Source organism: Strigops habroptila, chromosome 20, assembly GCF_004027225.2.
Source record: "Strigops habroptila isolate Jane chromosome 20, bStrHab1.2.pri, whole genome shotgun sequence".
Lineage (NCBI taxonomy): Eukaryota > Metazoa > Chordata > Aves > Psittaciformes > Psittacidae > Strigops > Strigops habroptila.
In genome coordinates this window covers 323,156-339,138 of record NC_044296.2, presented here as the reverse complement: position 1 = coordinate 339,138, position 15,983 = coordinate 323,156, and the positions used below count along the sequence as shown (strand labels likewise).

Here is a 15,983-nt window from a genome sequence, read left to right as displayed (position 1 = left end):
CACACCAGCTTGGCTCCGTTAGGTGCTGCGTTAGTGCCGTGAATGCTTACATGGGTGTAGGGAGCTGGGCCGCAGCTCCGCTTTCATCTTCCAGCACCGAGTCCAAGCCATTGAGACAGCGACACTTTGGGAAGCTGAAGGGAGAATAATAGAGCTATGTCTTTATTTAGCTGAAGGATCTGTCCGATGGCTTCGGAGGAGAAGGGTCACAGGAGCGGGGCACATCCCCACATGAGGAGCTGCTGGTGGCAGTATTTTTCTGCAAGTGGTGATATTTCCATTGTCTTTCTTCTTTTGAAACATCTGCTTTGAATTGTTCTGCTTGACACAGAGGCTCACAAAAGAGTAAAGCAAACTCGGTTCTGAAGGCAGAGTTCTGGTCTTAACACTCGTGGAGTTCAGTCTTGTGCCACCTCATTCCATGTGCGGTGCTGATGAGGAGAGAAATCCTGGAACACTGAGTAGGCTCGTTTGCTGTGATCAGTGTGTTGCCTTAAGGACTGCAGAGCATCTCCCCCCTTCAGGAAGGGTTTTCCCCTGTGAGGTCGCACGTCAACAGACTCAGAGTCAGTGTGGAGATGGTCCTAAATAGACATGACTAATGTCTTTGTGGAGATGCCCGTGTTTCAAACTCTGAATGTAGTGGTTGCTTGTGCAGCTTTCACTAGGTGAGCATCTTATAATGGACCTGTCAGGAATAGCATCATGTATATTGGAAAACAGAGAAGTTGTAGAGGTGTCCATCCTGGCTCCTTGTCCCTTTAGAATCAACTGGGTTGGAAAAGCCCTTCAAGCTCATCCAGTCCAACCGTCCCCAGCGCTGCCAAGGCCACCACTAACCCACGGCACTGAGGGCCTCGGCTACACGGGGTGTGAACACTTGCAGGGACGGTGACTCCAGCCCTGCCCTGGGCAGCCTGTTCCAATGCCTGAGCACCCTCTGGGGAAGGAATTGTTCCTCAGCTCCATCTAAACCTCCCCTGGTGCAGCTTGAGGCCGTTTCCTCTTGTCCCATCCCTTGTTGCTTGGGAGCAGAGACCAGCCCCCTCCTGGCTCCATCCTCCTGTCAGGCAGTTGCAGAGAGCGAGAAGGTCCCCCCTGAGCCTTCTCTTCTCCAGACTAAACCCCCCAGGTCCCTCAGCCGTTCCTCATCACACTTGTGCTCCAGGCCCTGCACCAGCTCCGGTGCCCTAATTCCGGTGTGTTTCCTCAAGGATCAGGACTGTTCATGTTGCTGATGAGCTGCTGCGATCCCGTCGCTGCCACCAGCACGTTCCATCGAGCTAGTCCGGGGTTACCATTTCCTTCCTCGTGCTATGCCAGGGAAGCCGGGGCTCGGCCGGCAGCATCCTTCAGCTTGGCCTTCCTCATCCAGGGGGGAACTGACCCAGGAGGACTCCGTGGGGCGGGACGGGGACTCTTGGGGCTGCTTTTCTCTGCCTTTTCCCCCCATTTCTCGCGTTGCCCCTTGGCGCGGGGGCCCGGCTCCGTTCGCGGGGCCGGTGCCTAGGCCCGGCCTCACCGCACAAGATGAAGGCCGGGGCCGCGCCGGCTGCAACCGGCCGTTGCCATGGTTTTCGGTGGCGGGTCACGTGCCCGGTGGGTCACATGACCCCCCGCTCGGTGCCGCCATCTGAACCGGGTCCCGGCTGGCGCAGGGCCGGAGCTCGGCCGCGGCGGAGGCTCCAGCGAGGCCCCGTTGGCAGCTCCCGGCTTCCACCAACGTCCCTGCGGAGCACGGCCGAGGCGGCTGAACCTGCACCCCGGGTTCGGGGTCGTAACGTGTTGATCCCGGAGCTCTTCACAGCTTCCTTCCCGTGCGGGCTGGTTCGAGGGTGGAGCTGGCCAGAAGAGCCCTTGTGCCGGCAGCGGGCTGGTCCGAGGTGCGATCCTCGCCTGCTCCGGTGCTGCCTGTGTGACCCGCAGCTCCTCAGCAGCTGTCCCTGCTCTTCGTGAGGGGTTTAAGCTCAAAGCCTGCGGAGGAGCCGCCAGCACCTGCCCGGCTCCCCTGGCGTGTCGCTCCTTCGTGCGTGGCTGCGCCAGTTGCCATCTGGAGAGGGCTCAGCAGCCCCGAGCTCAGCCCGTCCGTGCTCACCACTGCCGGGAGCAGCTCAGCGGGCCAGGGGGAGCCTGGCCCAGCCCTGCTGAGAGCGACCTGAGCCGGTTCAGGTACAGGAAAAAGCTGGGAATGCTTCACGTGTGCCGCCGTTCGTGTTGAAACAACGTGGGAGTTGCAATGACTGGAGTTCCCTGACTCGCTGTGCCCTCTAGAGGACACTCCTCTACTTTGGTCTTTATTGTTCTACTAACGTGGAAATTGTATTTTAAAAGCTGGGGTTTGCAGTGTCTGAGCTGGTTTTGTAGTATCCAGAACACCATCTGCCCTGCTGCCTTCCCCGCAGGTGCATGTCTCATAAAGCTGCTCGGGGGACACAGCTTTGTAGTGCCATTAGTTGGTGTGAATAGCCTCTTTGTCACTAAATAAGATCCTAATGATTAATTTCCCTAATAATTCTGTTAATCATTGGATTCCTACTAAATGTGGCTATCAGTTAAGTCTAGAAACTGTTGTTTAGTCTAAGAAGTAATTGCCTGGTATTTAACTGACAAAGCTCATGTGCCACATCTCTTCCTTGAGGATAGTACAGACCACACTGAAATATTTGCTTCGTCTCTCTTGAGACAAATTCTTTCTGCAGTTTGCTTAATACAACAATAGACAGAAGGCTCTCACTCTCTACCTTATTGCTCCTGCTTCTGGCTTTGGGTTTAAAGCAGAAGAAAACAATGACTTTTGTTGTGTTCTCCTCAAATCCTCGCTGTCGGCCCTTTCTCAAGCGCTGCCGTTTCCTGGGTGCTGCAGAAGACTTTGCTGCCCTGTTCCTGTTCAGCCTCTCAGCCTCCCATGCTGCAAGCCTTGCTCTGAAATCCTTTGGCTTCACAGCTTGAAATCCCAAATCCTGATAGCTGAGGTGATCTGACAGGTACTGGCTTGTGCAGTGGAGGAGAGGCACTGGCGTCTGCTGTCACATCATGTCACCTCTGTCCCGTTTGGTTCACGGAGCTTAAGATTCTCTTCTCGTGGGATAACCATAAGCAGTGAAGCCAAGAGGTGATTTATTGTCAGGAATTCAGCTGGAGGGTGCAGCCAGCACTCAAGACACTGAGTGTTAAAGGCAGAAAAAGGGTTAAAATCATTATAAGCCTGGATGTGGTTCAGTGGGTTTCAGTGGCGTTGCATGGATGTGTCCATTGGTGTTGAGACTGCTCCAGGTTTCTGCTCTCAATAGGGGAAAAGAATTGTTTTGGTGTAGGAAGAAGATAATGCCATAAAGTACCTAAACTTAGGTGAGTGAGTGAGTGTGAATGCTTTGTGTTGAGTTTCCTTCAGATTCAGTAACTGGGGTGGGAAAGAGTCACAACTTCCAAACATTAGCATTAGGAAATGCAGCATAAAGTAGTAGTTTGCTTGGCTTTATTAACCCATTCTCTGTATTTTGCTCTTGATTTGCAGTGAACTAAAGAGAGAGAAGCGAGTCCCCTCCCCGGACGTGATCGTGTTATCTGACAATGAACCTTCCAGCCCTAGGATGAATGGGTTAACCAAAATAGCATTAAAAGAGACCAACACAGAGGCACTCATGGTGAGTTCTTGCCTTGACTCACTCTTAGTGTGTCAGCTAACCAGAAGAAACCACACCACTGGTTCCTGCAGAGGCGCCTGTGCTCGCAGCTCCGGTGGATCCATCCTTTCCTAAAGATGGATTTGCAAGTGGGGAATCTTGGAGCTGTTAAAGGCTGATGCCCTTCTTTTTCCAAACTGGCTTTTTGGCGGACGCAATGTCCCTTACTCCGCATAACCCAACACAGAGTTGTTGTTTGAGTTTTTATTTGAACTGCATTTCCTTGTTTTGCTAGTGAAAACAACTCAAAAACTTTGTTTCTTTTCCCCTTGGGGTCTTTGCTCCATACTCAATTTGTGTCCGTGCATTGCATGGCAGTGATACTAAGCCACGCATGCCAATTACAGCGCTATAAATTCTTGTTGTAACTTGTATGGTATCTCTCTTCCCCTCTTCCCCCTCCCTGCTTTCCCATCCTCTCTTGCCCTGCAGAAAAGCAGCCCAGAGGAGCGGGAGAGGATGATTAAACAGCTAAAAGAAGAGTTACGGTTAGAAGAAGCTAAACTTGTGTTATTGAAAAAGCTACGGCAAAGTCAAATCCAGAAGGAGACCACTATCCAGAAGGTATTTATCGTCCTACAGATGCTTACAGCTCATCTTTTGAAATGGGGAGGGAGGGAATGAAGTAACTGGGGTAGTTGCTAGAACCTATGGAACAGAAGAGCCCTTTCAGATAAAGCATATCTCACCTTTCATGAAACCTTTATGAAGTTTCGAGTAGCTTCTCCTGTGAACCATTCCTTTTTGTCTTGCCAAGACCAAAAGACAAGACAGTTTCTCCTATGAACTGTATTCAAAAGCTGAAGATCTTTATGTTAAAACCCAGATGTGTTTATGGATGTGATACTCTTCCACTTATTAAACGCTCCATGCAGTCCTTAATGCCGTTTAGAGATTGTTGAAAGACATGTGGAGGAGATCCTTGCACATAACCAATGTGCTGACAGGTAGAGTGTGAACCCCAGGCTCTGGGAGCTGAGGGCTGGATTTTGTGCTGCGTGGCAGAAGTCTAGGTCTGGATTCCAGGTCTTCCAGGTGAAGTGAGTCTCTGGGGTTAGCCGCACACTTCCATCATCCAAAAACTCCCCCTGGAAGGGACAGTTCAGTCCTCCCACTCTGAGCTCCCTTCCTTTCCTCCTCTTCTTCTCCCCACCCCTCATCTCACACAACCACACATCGTTCTCATCAGGCACTAACCCAGCAAAGAAGGCTCCCTTTTTGGCAGAGCAGTCGTGTGCCGTGCAGGGTGGCAGGGGAGATTGGAGGAGGTTGGGAGGCGAGGGGGTGTGCGAGCACCCCACGTGCTGCCATCAAGGCACCAGCTCAACTTCAAGTACCTGTAACAATAGCAACTAAACCATTTCATTTCCCAGCGAGGGATGCTGCCTTGCTGGGGTTTGTGATGGGGGCGATGTGTAGCTGTAAGTGCACTGCACAGTGTGGCTGAACGTTAACAACAGCTCTCCTGGCTGCTTTGGGTTGGTTTGTTGGTGTCTTTCTCCCAGACTTATGAGCTCTTGAGTAGATGGGATTAAAACTGATGCAAGTACCTGGATCACTCAACTCGCTGCTGAACACTGAGCAATGAGCTCTGGATGGTTGAACTAATGAGGGTGAAATGGCGTATCCTAAACTTCTTAAGATCTGAAGTCTTTTTCCTAAACTTTTTTTCTTATTTTCTTGGTTTAATCTTATCTATACTTACCTAATAATTTCTTCATTTAAATGTGCATGTTGAGATGCTTGGAGGAGGAAAGGGATGGGGAGGGGGGGGGAACCCCCCGTCTCTGAAGATGCTCTTCCTGAGGCACAAGGAGGTAAACCGCTTTTATTCCCTTAGCTTCTGTAATCCTGCTTTTCACCCTTACACTCGTCTGCTTTCTTTTCTGGTTTTTCCTCTTCCAGCCTGCTGGTTCCTCTGGGAGTGCTGTGGCCACCCCTCCGCCCTTGGTGCGGGGACCGCAGAGTGTTGCTGCTGGCAAGCCATCCCTCCAGGTCAGTGGGGGGGCCAGGCTGCCAGGCGTAGGGCATGGAGCAGAGGACGAGGCGCACAGGACAGTCCCAGCACATGAATGGCTTGGAGCCAGCTTGAACTCCCAAAACCCCACTCTAAGCTTTCTAAGAACGACTGGGGTGGGAGATGAAAGTGGTGTCACAGGGAGGTAACTCTCAGAAGCTTATTTCTCAGTGGCCGATCATCCCGATCCACTCTACATCCAGACATCCATGAAGAGGATGCCATGGAGTTGTGGCATAGAAGTATTGTGGCAGCCTGTTGCCGTACCCTCAGGATGTGATTGTGCCCTCAGTGTGCTTAACTAAGAGCTGAGTGAATCCTAGGATCTTCACTTTTGGCTTGGTGGGTGAAAGGCACGTGGTGGTAGGAGAGATCTTGATTCAGATGAAATTAAATGGAATGTTGGAAAGCCTTGGGGAAGAAGATAAGGAAGGAGAGGCAACTGACATCTGTCAGCCTAATCTGCCTCTTGAGTCTAGTGTCTCGTTTTGCTCTTGGATTGAAACCATTTCTGGTTATTTACCGTGGGCTAATTCGAAACAACTTCAAAAGTGCTTCAGCACAAAATGCTTTCACTTGGGAAAAGGCAGCTCTTCATGTGAAGATCCCCTGGAACGCCCCACTGGAGGGAAGGGGGACATTTGCTATCCAGTTAGGAAACAGCCACAAAACCTACAGCAATCTGTCAGCTGGAGTAATCTCTTCCTTGGGGCAAGTTGCCTTCACTGAAGACAGCACTTTCAGAGGAACTGGAGCACGAGTTACATCTTCAGTGATCAGGCAGTGAAACTGCGGTTGGACAGAGCAGAGAGCTGGGGGCTCAGAATTCAGAACGGAGCTGCCTCTGTCTAACTTGTGGTGTTTGGGCAAATTAACCTCTGTCTGCTTTTGCTTGACTACAAAAACTCTACTAATTCCTGTGTGTAGGAGTTGAGTTAACCCTTGGTCTTCACTCAAAAGGCATAACAAGGGGATAAAACTTCCCACATGCCTAAATATGTACGTATGTGTACACGTGGCAACTCATAAAAGTGGGAGCTTGAGTGGTTTTAGAAGTCTTCATCCACAGATGATGGTCAGGGTGGGGCCTGAGCGAGGGAAGTGGTGTGAGATGTGTAAAGCCACATGAGTAGGATGGAGAGGGTGGTGGCTCCTGAGCAGTGAGTGCTCCTCAGGCTCCTTGGTCTGCAGGGATGTCAGTGGTGTGTGAAGCCTGTCTCTTTTCTCCCTTCCCACATACATGCACGTGCCCACACCTCCAACTCCTATCTGCCCCGTGCTTCTCCTCGAAGACAGCAGTTTGTATTCCCATTCTCTTACTGCCTCCACCCTGAAATACACTTCTTTTTGCCTCTTGGACGCTGACTGCGCTGAAGCCAGCCCATCCATCTCTTGTCCTTCAGTCTCTCCATGGGCTCAAGAGAGATGCTGCATCCATCCCATCAGCCAGAGAGGAGAGCTGCGCTGTGTCCCCCCCACTCTCACGCTCGGGTTATGGTGTCCCTCTTGGTGTGTCTCAGTACAACAGTCCTTGAGCTATTGAACGCCAGTGGTGGGAGGGCGGGTGAACACGTTGTCCAGGATTGCTCTTCACCCTTTGGATTCTGTGCAGGATGAGGGAGAGCAAGCCCCGGGTGTGTAGCCAGACTGCCACCGCGTCCATAAGATTTCAGACCCTGCCTTATCAACACAGCAAGCAGCAGCACAGAGCATGAGTATGAACACCCCAGAGCAAAACAGTAAGAGTAAACTATCCTCTGTTTTGCAGACCTCTTCTACACGGATACCAGGCACTGTTATTCCTCCTCCCTTGGTCCGCGGAGGGCAGCAGACTTCTTCAAAGCTAGGAACTCAGCAGAACACGCAGATAGTGATGCCACCTCTTGTCAGAGGAGCACAGGTAAGTACTTCCCTCGTGGTGGATCCACTCGGCTTTTCCTTAGTCCATCTGAAATAAAACAGTCATCTTTCTGCTCGTCTGAGGGAACCTGTGAAGTTCCTGCTGGGATTTCTTAATATGAGTTAGATGTGTTGCCACTGGAAGTTCCTGCATCATTCCAGGCTTGTGTATTTTGCTGTCCCATACGCTTCTGGTGAAGCCTGAGAAGGTGCTGTGGTGATGCAGGAAGCTGCCTCGCCTGCACTGCTGCTTCCCTTGGCTGTGGGTTAATTCACAGGCTTCCAGCTTCACCTGCTTTTTAGGGGAGCAGCAGCAGAGGAAATGAAACCCAATCCCTCCTTCTTCCATTTTCCCCTCTCATGATTGTTTCTGTCATCTCAATTTCACCTTTTCAAATGGAAAAACTCCCTCATTGTGTCTGTCTTGTGATTGAGTAAGAGCTGCTGAAATGAGATAGTCGACTGGGAGGCTGAGAGTGCTGCTTTGCAGGGTCTTTATCACCTCTAACAGCAAACAGTGGTGGCACTGAAGCAGTGTTCGATTCGAAACGCTCTTCTGAAATGATGACTTCTGTGAGATACCAGGGAACAAGCATTTCCTTGTTAAGTGAGGATTTATTTTGCAGTGCAAGGTGTGCTTTGGTGTGTTGCACAGCCAGCAGTGACCAGTAAAGTAGAGATTTGGTGTATTTCATTTACTTTCTGGTCTGATAATGAAGCAGAACGTGTTCTGAGGAGTAGCTTTCCTAATGCTTTTCAAATGAAACAGCTTTAACAATAATGTACTTTGAAAGAAGTTTAACTTGGAGACTTAGATTACTGTTTTGGCATAGCTGGTTTGCTGTAACCTGGTGGCCTCACAAACAAGCATCTCCTCATGCTCCATTCTACCTGTTTCCTTTTGATAGAGGGAAAGAGAAACTCACCACGTTTTGCCACGGATGTCTCTTGCCATTCCCTGCCTCCTTTGCCACTGTCTCATCTCATCCCCTTCAACTCCCACCACTGACTTCCCACTCTCTAACCCTCCCCGTCACTCGTGGCACCATTGCATCAGTCCATTTCTGTCTCTTCCCAGCAAATCCACAACATCCGACAGCACTCCAGCACGGGGCCGCCTCCGCTGCTGCTGGCGCCGCGCGCGTCGGTCCCCAGCGTCCAGATTCAGGGGCAGAGAATCATCCAGCAGGGGCTGATCCGCGTGGCCAACGTCCCCAACACCAGCCTGCTGGTCAACATCCCGCAGGTGAGTGCCATGGGCTGTTCTGTGCCCAGCCTGGCATCCCAGAGGAAGAGCTAAATCCTCCTCATTACTCGGTGTCTGGTTGGTGGGGCCTGCTGTCATTGAACTGAGGTGGCTGGTTGTTTCTACAGCTCCCCTGCTCCGTGTCCTTCCCATCTCCTCCCCCTTCCCATCTCCTTCCCCTTGCTCTGTTCACATGCTGAACACAGGAATGAAGAAAACCGTTACAGAGTCTTGGGGAGAAATATCTATTTCATTGAACTGAATTTTGTGCCTCATTTCACATTTGGTGGTTCAATATGAAGCTGTCCATGAGAATATCTTCTTTTTTCCTTCCTTAAGAAGGGTAAATGGGTGTTTTGGTGAACAGAGCTCCTGTCTGAAACCCTGAGAGACACTGGAGTAGCAACTTCACATCTACCACTGGTGCTGTAAATAAACTGCCAGGGGGGAGATTGAGATGAGCTCTGAGGCAGAAGCTCTTCCCTGTGAGGGTGCTGAGGCGCTGGCACAGGGTGCCCAGAGAAGCTGTGGCTGCCCCATCCCTGGCAGTGTTCAAGGCCAGGTTGGACACAGGGGCTTGGAGCAACCTGCTCCAGTGGAAGGTGTCCCTGCCCGTGGCAGGGGTTGGAACTGTGTGTCCGTGACCTGTGCTGATCCCTAACGTGTGCCGTGCCTCCTCCCAGGCTTCACCAACTTCAATCAAAGGTACATCCGTGACATCCGCTCAGGCCAATGCTACTCCAAGCAGCGCCGCTTCCATGGGGAATGCTGGTGAGTCCCCGGCCAGCCGGCAGGCCGCCGCCAAGCTCGCCTTGCGGAAGCAGCTGGAGAAGACGCTCTTGGAGATCCCTCCTCCCAAACCTCCTGCGCCCGAGATGAACTTCCTGCCCAGTGCAGCCAATAACGAATTCATTTACTTAGTGGGCTTGGAAGAAGTTGTGCAGAATCTGCTGGAAACTCAAGGTGAGATGGTGTTCCAGATGTTTCTCAAAGGCAAGGAGGGGATGTTTCCATTGCAGCAGCACTGTCACACTGTCAAATCTGAGATCCACCTTCTCGAGTAATTGCCAAACTTGGTTTGAAATTCTAAAATTCTACAGAAATTCTAGACACTGATTGTAAAGATTTCTCTCAAATGCGTCCAGTTCTCCCCAGAACTGTTCACTTCCAGCCAGCCCCTTGTTTGTCCACCACCACTAAACCCTTGAATCAGTGTCTAAAGGAGTATCTGCTGGATTCCTGCACGCACACTCACACAAGCAAAGACTTTCAAGGTTTAGTAAATGCAAAAGGGGAGTTAAGGGTGGGCGGTTTGCCTTTTTTTAGCTGGAATATTGTTGAGGTTTCTCAAGTATTGTTGCTTCATAGAAGCCCCAGCTGGAGCTGAGCTAAGCTGGTTGTGTTCTCCAGGTAAAGTTTCGGTGGCTGTATCATCTCGTGAGCCCTACATGTGTGCTCAGTGTAAGACTGACTTCACCTGCCGCTGGAGGGAGGAGAAGAACGGCATCATTATGTGTGAAACCTGCATGACATCCAACCAGAAAAAGGCCTTGAAAGCTGAGCACACGAACCGGCTGAAAGCTGCCTTCGTAAAAGCACTGCAGCAGGAGCAGGAGATCGAGCAGCGGATACTGCAGCAGACCTCAGCTCCTGTACAGACCAAGTCAGACCCTATAGTGCAGCACCACTCGCTCAAGCAGGTGAGGATCCATCTGCCAGAAGCCAGATCTTGGTGATGATGGGGCAAGAGTCCTGTGGCTCCATGCACATTGGTGTACAGGCATGAAATGGAAGCATGACCTTGCTTTCTTTAAGCCCTGCCATGTGTGTGAGCGTACGCTTAAAACCAGGTGCCTGCTTTAACCAGGCTGGTTAAAGTGGGATTTGTTCATGATACTTCATTTACATTCTCTGTACCTGAAGAACAGAAGAGAGTGGTGTTTTTCTGCAGAGTCATTGGAATTATCGAGGGTGTTTAACTCACATCCTGCAAAGTCTGTTCCACATTTGTCTTAGGATGCACCAAATGGAAAGACGTAAGAGTCAATTGACCTAAGGTAGAGGTGGGGGGAAAAGGCTTGAGCCAGGATCACACAGTGTTGCTTGTGAAGTTTTAAGGTGATGGTAGCAACCATGTATGACACAGCCTGGGTCTCACACACCTGGTAAAGCCACCTTTTGGTTGGAGGAAGTGCTTAAGTGCTGATTAGAGTTGAAATAATCAAGGTACTGGTTACGTAGGACAGGGACACGTTGCCTGTGTACAGAGGTGCTCACACCGCCCAGTTTCTGCTGCTTTGCAGTTGATTCTAATTCCTCATCCTTACAGGTGCTTTCTGAAGTAGAAGGCTGATTCTTACCTTGCTGCAGAGAAGTCTTGGAAGTTTCCAGCCCCGAAGCTATAGTAGGCTTGGTAGTAGAAATAATAGTCCAGGCTTGGCAGAAGCAGCCAAGGGAGGAGAGAGGGGCTGTAAAGGTTCATCAGGGTGATTGTACTTGAGAGCCAGCCACCTGCAATGCCTGTCTTACTCTTTGCTCTCTTGCCAGACTTCTAGCCAGATGTCTCGAGGTCCTGGAGCTCCCCGGGGAGTGTTGCATGCATTTAGCCAGTCACCCAAGTTGCAGAATGCATCGTCTGCAGCAGCACTTGGGAGTAGGCCAGGTAAGCATGCTGAGAGACCTGTCAGCAAGGGCAGCGCTGCCGCCTGGAAGAAGACTCCCATCAATACAGGTAGATTATTTCTCTAAAGCTTCTTCTCTTTGTACTTACTAGCTGCACTCTCTCCAACAATCATAGTTCTTTGGGTAAGGCTGGTTTCTCTTTGCCACTTCCTGCATGAAAGCCTGATGGTGCTGAGGCTTTGCTCTTAGTTGTGGTGTTGACACTTGATTTTGGGGCTCATCAAGAGGGGCAATGAGGTGATGCTCCCGAGTAAAAACACACATTTATAAAGAGACTAAATAGGTGTAATGCCACAGTTCATCACTGAGGCCATCTGAGCAGCCAGTGCCATGCTGCAGGAGTCTGTCCTTCATTTCTGAGAGTTTAATTCAGTTGGGTTTGACTGGTGGGAAAGCAACACGCAGTAACCAGATGGTTTTGCTCTAGGTGAGGCTGCAGCACACGCTGCCAGCGTGCCTCAGGGTTTGCAGTGACTAAAGCTGTTGCTTTGAACAAATGGAAATTATAAATTCTAATCTGATCTTCTTTTTCTATATATATAAAAGAATCTGACTTGAGAACTCGAGTCATTTGTTTTCTTCAGTGATAATTAGGATCTCCAGGAAGGAAATGCTGCAGTAACAAGCTCTTGTGATCTACTCTCTTGCCCAGTATTGGAGGGATTTCTTTGCATTTTTTTTATTTCTGATAGCTTAATTTAGCATTTAAAATGTAGTTTAATTGCAGAGAGCTCAAATCTTCATTTCTGATACAAAATCTTGCTCCTGTTTTAGAAGCTTTTTATCTTCAGAAGGTGTCTGGCCTTTGTGGCCAATAGTGCTCTGTGCTTAGGTGATGATTTCACGGGGATGAACAGCATGGTTTTGCCACTGTTTCTCTCATGTTTGTATCGTGCTGTGACACTTATTCTCTCTCCTCTTTTGTGTCTCATCAGGTGGGGCTTTACCTTTCGTTAACCCTAGTTTAGCTGTGCACAAGTCCTCCTCAGCAGTAGACCGCCAGCGTGAATATCTCCTGGATATGATTCCCCCACGGTCCATCCCACAGTCCGCCACGTGGAAATAATGCAGAGGAATGCCCAAGAGGAAGACTTTCCTGTTTCTGCCATCCTTTTTATACCACATTACAGTGGAATCTGCTTTAATCCCAGCTGGATATGCCCCAGGCTTTATAGGATGCAAGAAGACCACTCCTCATCCCATCGAGTGCTGCTGTCCCTGCTATGAGAAAACAACACCACGTGGGTGGGAAAGACTTGAGCTCATTTGGTTCTCAGATTCTTAGCATTGACTGATGATGAAGGCTGTCAGGGAAGGGGAAGAATTCTCTCTCTCTGTTTTTTTGGCTTTCTGTCTTTAGTTTGGATTCCTTTGTCACCAGCACAAAAGGAGGACTTGACGACTCTCTGCCTTCGGTTTCTTTACTCATAACCACCCAGTCACCAGGAACACGGTGTTTGAGGATCTCAGCTCAAGGAGAGAGGAATCTCAACCCCGTCTTGCAGATGCATTTAGTTCATGTTTGCTTTTCTTCCCTGCCCCGCCTCCAGCCAGGAAGGCAGTCGACAGATTATAATGTTCCCAAATCTTCTGATGATGAGCTAATGATAAATAAGTGCAAACTCCAATTCCATTTGAGTATGGTTTTGGGTTGGTTTTTTCTTTTCCTAAGGGACTGGCTGCCACCAAAACTTGTCAGGTCGGTGGGAAGCAGCGCAGGAGTCTCTCACTTTTGTTGGATTCTGTTTTGAATAGACTTTTTGAACTGTTGGTAGTCTAAAAATCTAATTTCCTCAATAGACAAACACCTTTTGTTCAGTCTTTCTAATTCAGCGAAGAGCAGTTGGGCCTTTCAGATGTTCCCAGAGACTTCAAAGCGGAACTGTTTGGGATTATTTTCTTTCCGGAGGGTTATTTTTTGTTGTTGTTGTTTATTGTTTTGAGCAATTTTACTCAAAAAAAAGAAAAAAAAAAAGTGGAAAAAAAAAAAAAAGAAAGAAAAATAATAAAGACTAGGAATTCCAGAAGCTGCAATCAGCCAGGGCGAGTGGGGGGAGCCGGGGGCCGGGAGCTGCTCCTTCCTCTGCCCATTCCCATGGAGAAGCCGTTCCCAGCCCGTGCTGGGATGTTGGGGGCAGGACCTTGATCCCTCTCAAGCTGTGTTCTTCCAGGCGTTCCAAGCATGCTCCTCTGTCCATCCCTTCAGTACTTCAGTTTGGCTAGAGCTTTAGGTAACCTTAAGGACAGGTTTCTACATGGTTTTCATACCTTTCTGGGGATTCCACAGGTTAAACCCAAATCCATCAGGTCCAGTTTTGTTCGATTTCTTTTTCTTCCTTCTCATCATCTTCCCTCCTTCTTCCCTGTGCTTCTCCCAAATCCCAGTTGAATTCAAGTGGCAGAAATACATGCCTTACTACTTATGTTGCATATCAGTGCTAGAAGTAGTGCTGATAAGAATTATTTGCAAAATTATATATATATATCTATATATCTATATATAAAAAGAAAAGGGGGGAGGGGTTACTATTCAGTCTATGCTGAATCTATTTTCTTAGCAGTTGCTGTTAGATCTCACTTGAAACCAAGAACTGTTTAGGGATGTCCCCCTTCAGATCTAACTGTTGCATAGTGAAAGAGCAAACCTGTTCATTTTCACCCCTCTTCTGTTGTGTGAATATCAGTATTTAGATACTTCGGAAACTGTTCAGTAGAGTAGAAAACCTAGTTTTGCAAAATGGTATTTGTTGCTGTATAAAAAAAAAAAAAAAAGCCCTGGAATTTCAATTTGACTTTGTTTTTTGTTTGCTTGACACATGTATAGGAAGAGCTAAATGGGGATGAGAGGATTTGGTTTGAAGTTTTGATTTTTCCTTTTCATTCCAAGGTGTTTTGGATCGGGAGATGTGGAGAGAAGAGATTTGAGTGCATGTGATTTTTTTGCACCTTTGAAATAGTAGGAAAATGTTTCAGTTCCTCACCTGGGAGGAGGGGGTTGGGGTTGGTTCTTTCCTTTGCTCTCTTCTGACAAGCTGCTGCGTTACCTCAGCGCTGCTGCCATGTTAAAGCACTTGGGAGAGTGCATTTGCTTAAAAAGAACAAGCTGAACTTCTCAAACTAAACCCCAAAAGCCTTTGGGGGAAGTCTGGACAACTTCACTCTTGCTTTCTGCTGTTGGAGTAGCTTCAGCTGGGAAAAAGGGGACTGGAAAGATGGGCAGAAGTATCGAACTTGTCTGTTTGAAAAGCTGTGTCAGAACTTTCCTGGATCCCACCAGTTCAGTCCAGCACCTTACACATTTTAATTTGAATATCCATTTAAGAGGTGAGTATCCATTAACATACATTGAAGAGGGGAGATACAAACCAAGCCTTAAACTAATGGAGAAAACTTCCTATTTTAAGATTTGGAACTGAAAATGAGGCTGCACATACTGACTTCAAAACCTTGTGCTCTGAGGGAGCAATCTGGTTCAGTTTCATGTCGAATAAACCCCCACAAACACTATTTGATGTATTGGGGTAGAATTCGTTTGAAGGCTTTGTAAAGCAAACGTGGATATTGGGCTGTTGGGATTCAAGCTGTTTTGACATGGTTTTTAACCCGTGGTGCAGGTAATGTGAAAGGATCTATTTATTGCATCTCTGTTTCTGCCAAGTTATGCACCAGGAAAAGATTGAAGTGGTAAAAATGTGTTAAATGCCAGAATTGTTTCTTTCCTTGTAGTCAAAGCTGTGGGTTCAGTTGAGTGGTGTTGACTGGGCTCCTCGAGGTACCGCTTTAGGTTTAGATGTCATTCAAACACTTCCGAGTCTTTCCAGATCTCCTCCTCCCCATCTGAAAAAACCAAAACCCAACTGCGAAACCCAACCAATAGATAGAAAAGCTCGATCAGAATATTCACATAATGGTGTTATGCCCTAAAGGTTCCATTGTTTGGGAATTGTGAAGGAGAGGGGGGGTTTAGACACGCTTCGAAGACCAGATCTTTGCTTTATTTCTCCTGCTGTCCCGTTTGGGATTCCTGCCTTCATAAGGGCTCTCACTGGCTCTGCTGCAGAGCATCCCAAAGCCACCTCACCAGCCCTCTCCTGGAAGAGACAAAGACCATTTCACTTCAAGCTCCCTCCAAACACGAGCCTGAAGGAGCCTCTCCGCAGCCCCGGCCTGTCCCTGGCGTCACTCGGCTGGAAGAGCCGGCGTGTCCCGTGTTCCCAACCCTCCACTGCTTCGCTGCAAACTGCTGCATGAGCTGGTTTGACATTGCTCGGATGCTGCTTGCTTCCCCCCTCTCCTGGGGAGAGGGTTAGAGCAGCGTTGGTTCTTTGCAAGCCATATAACCTTTCTTGGGAGACCTTGCGACGACAAGATTTTATAATACAGTAATAATGAAAATGACTTATTGTACTTAGATTTTAGCAACTTGTGAAATAAAACCCCGGATTTTCATTTGAAA

General features: G+C 48.8%; 1 protein-coding gene across 7 annotated transcripts in view; it reads left to right on the top strand.

The window, feature by feature from the left end:
• Nucleotides 1-15,983, top strand: part of GATAD2A (GATA zinc finger domain containing 2A) — a 54,843-nt gene extending 38,860 nt beyond the window's left edge. For 4 of the 7 annotated variants that reach the window (XM_030509236.1, XM_030509239.1, XM_030509238.1 and 1 more), the window contains 9 exons: nucleotides 3,515-3,644; nucleotides 4,116-4,247; nucleotides 5,589-5,678; nucleotides 7,469-7,600; nucleotides 8,678-8,845; nucleotides 9,529-9,808; nucleotides 10,256-10,545; nucleotides 11,393-11,576; nucleotides 12,463-15,983. In XM_030509236.1, coding sequence (XP_030365096.1) covers nucleotides 3,515-3,644; nucleotides 4,116-4,247; nucleotides 5,589-5,678; nucleotides 7,469-7,600; nucleotides 8,678-8,845; nucleotides 9,529-9,808; nucleotides 10,256-10,545; nucleotides 11,393-11,576; nucleotides 12,463-12,593 — 1,537 coding nt within the window. In that variant the 3' untranslated portion in view covers nucleotides 12,594-15,983. The remainder of the gene's footprint in view (nucleotides 1-3,514; nucleotides 3,645-4,115; nucleotides 4,248-5,588; nucleotides 5,679-7,468; nucleotides 7,601-8,677; nucleotides 8,846-9,528; nucleotides 9,809-10,255; nucleotides 10,546-11,392; nucleotides 11,577-12,462) is intronic. The other 3 variants (XM_030509242.1, XM_032920358.1, XM_030509241.1) reach the window with 2 other exon arrangements.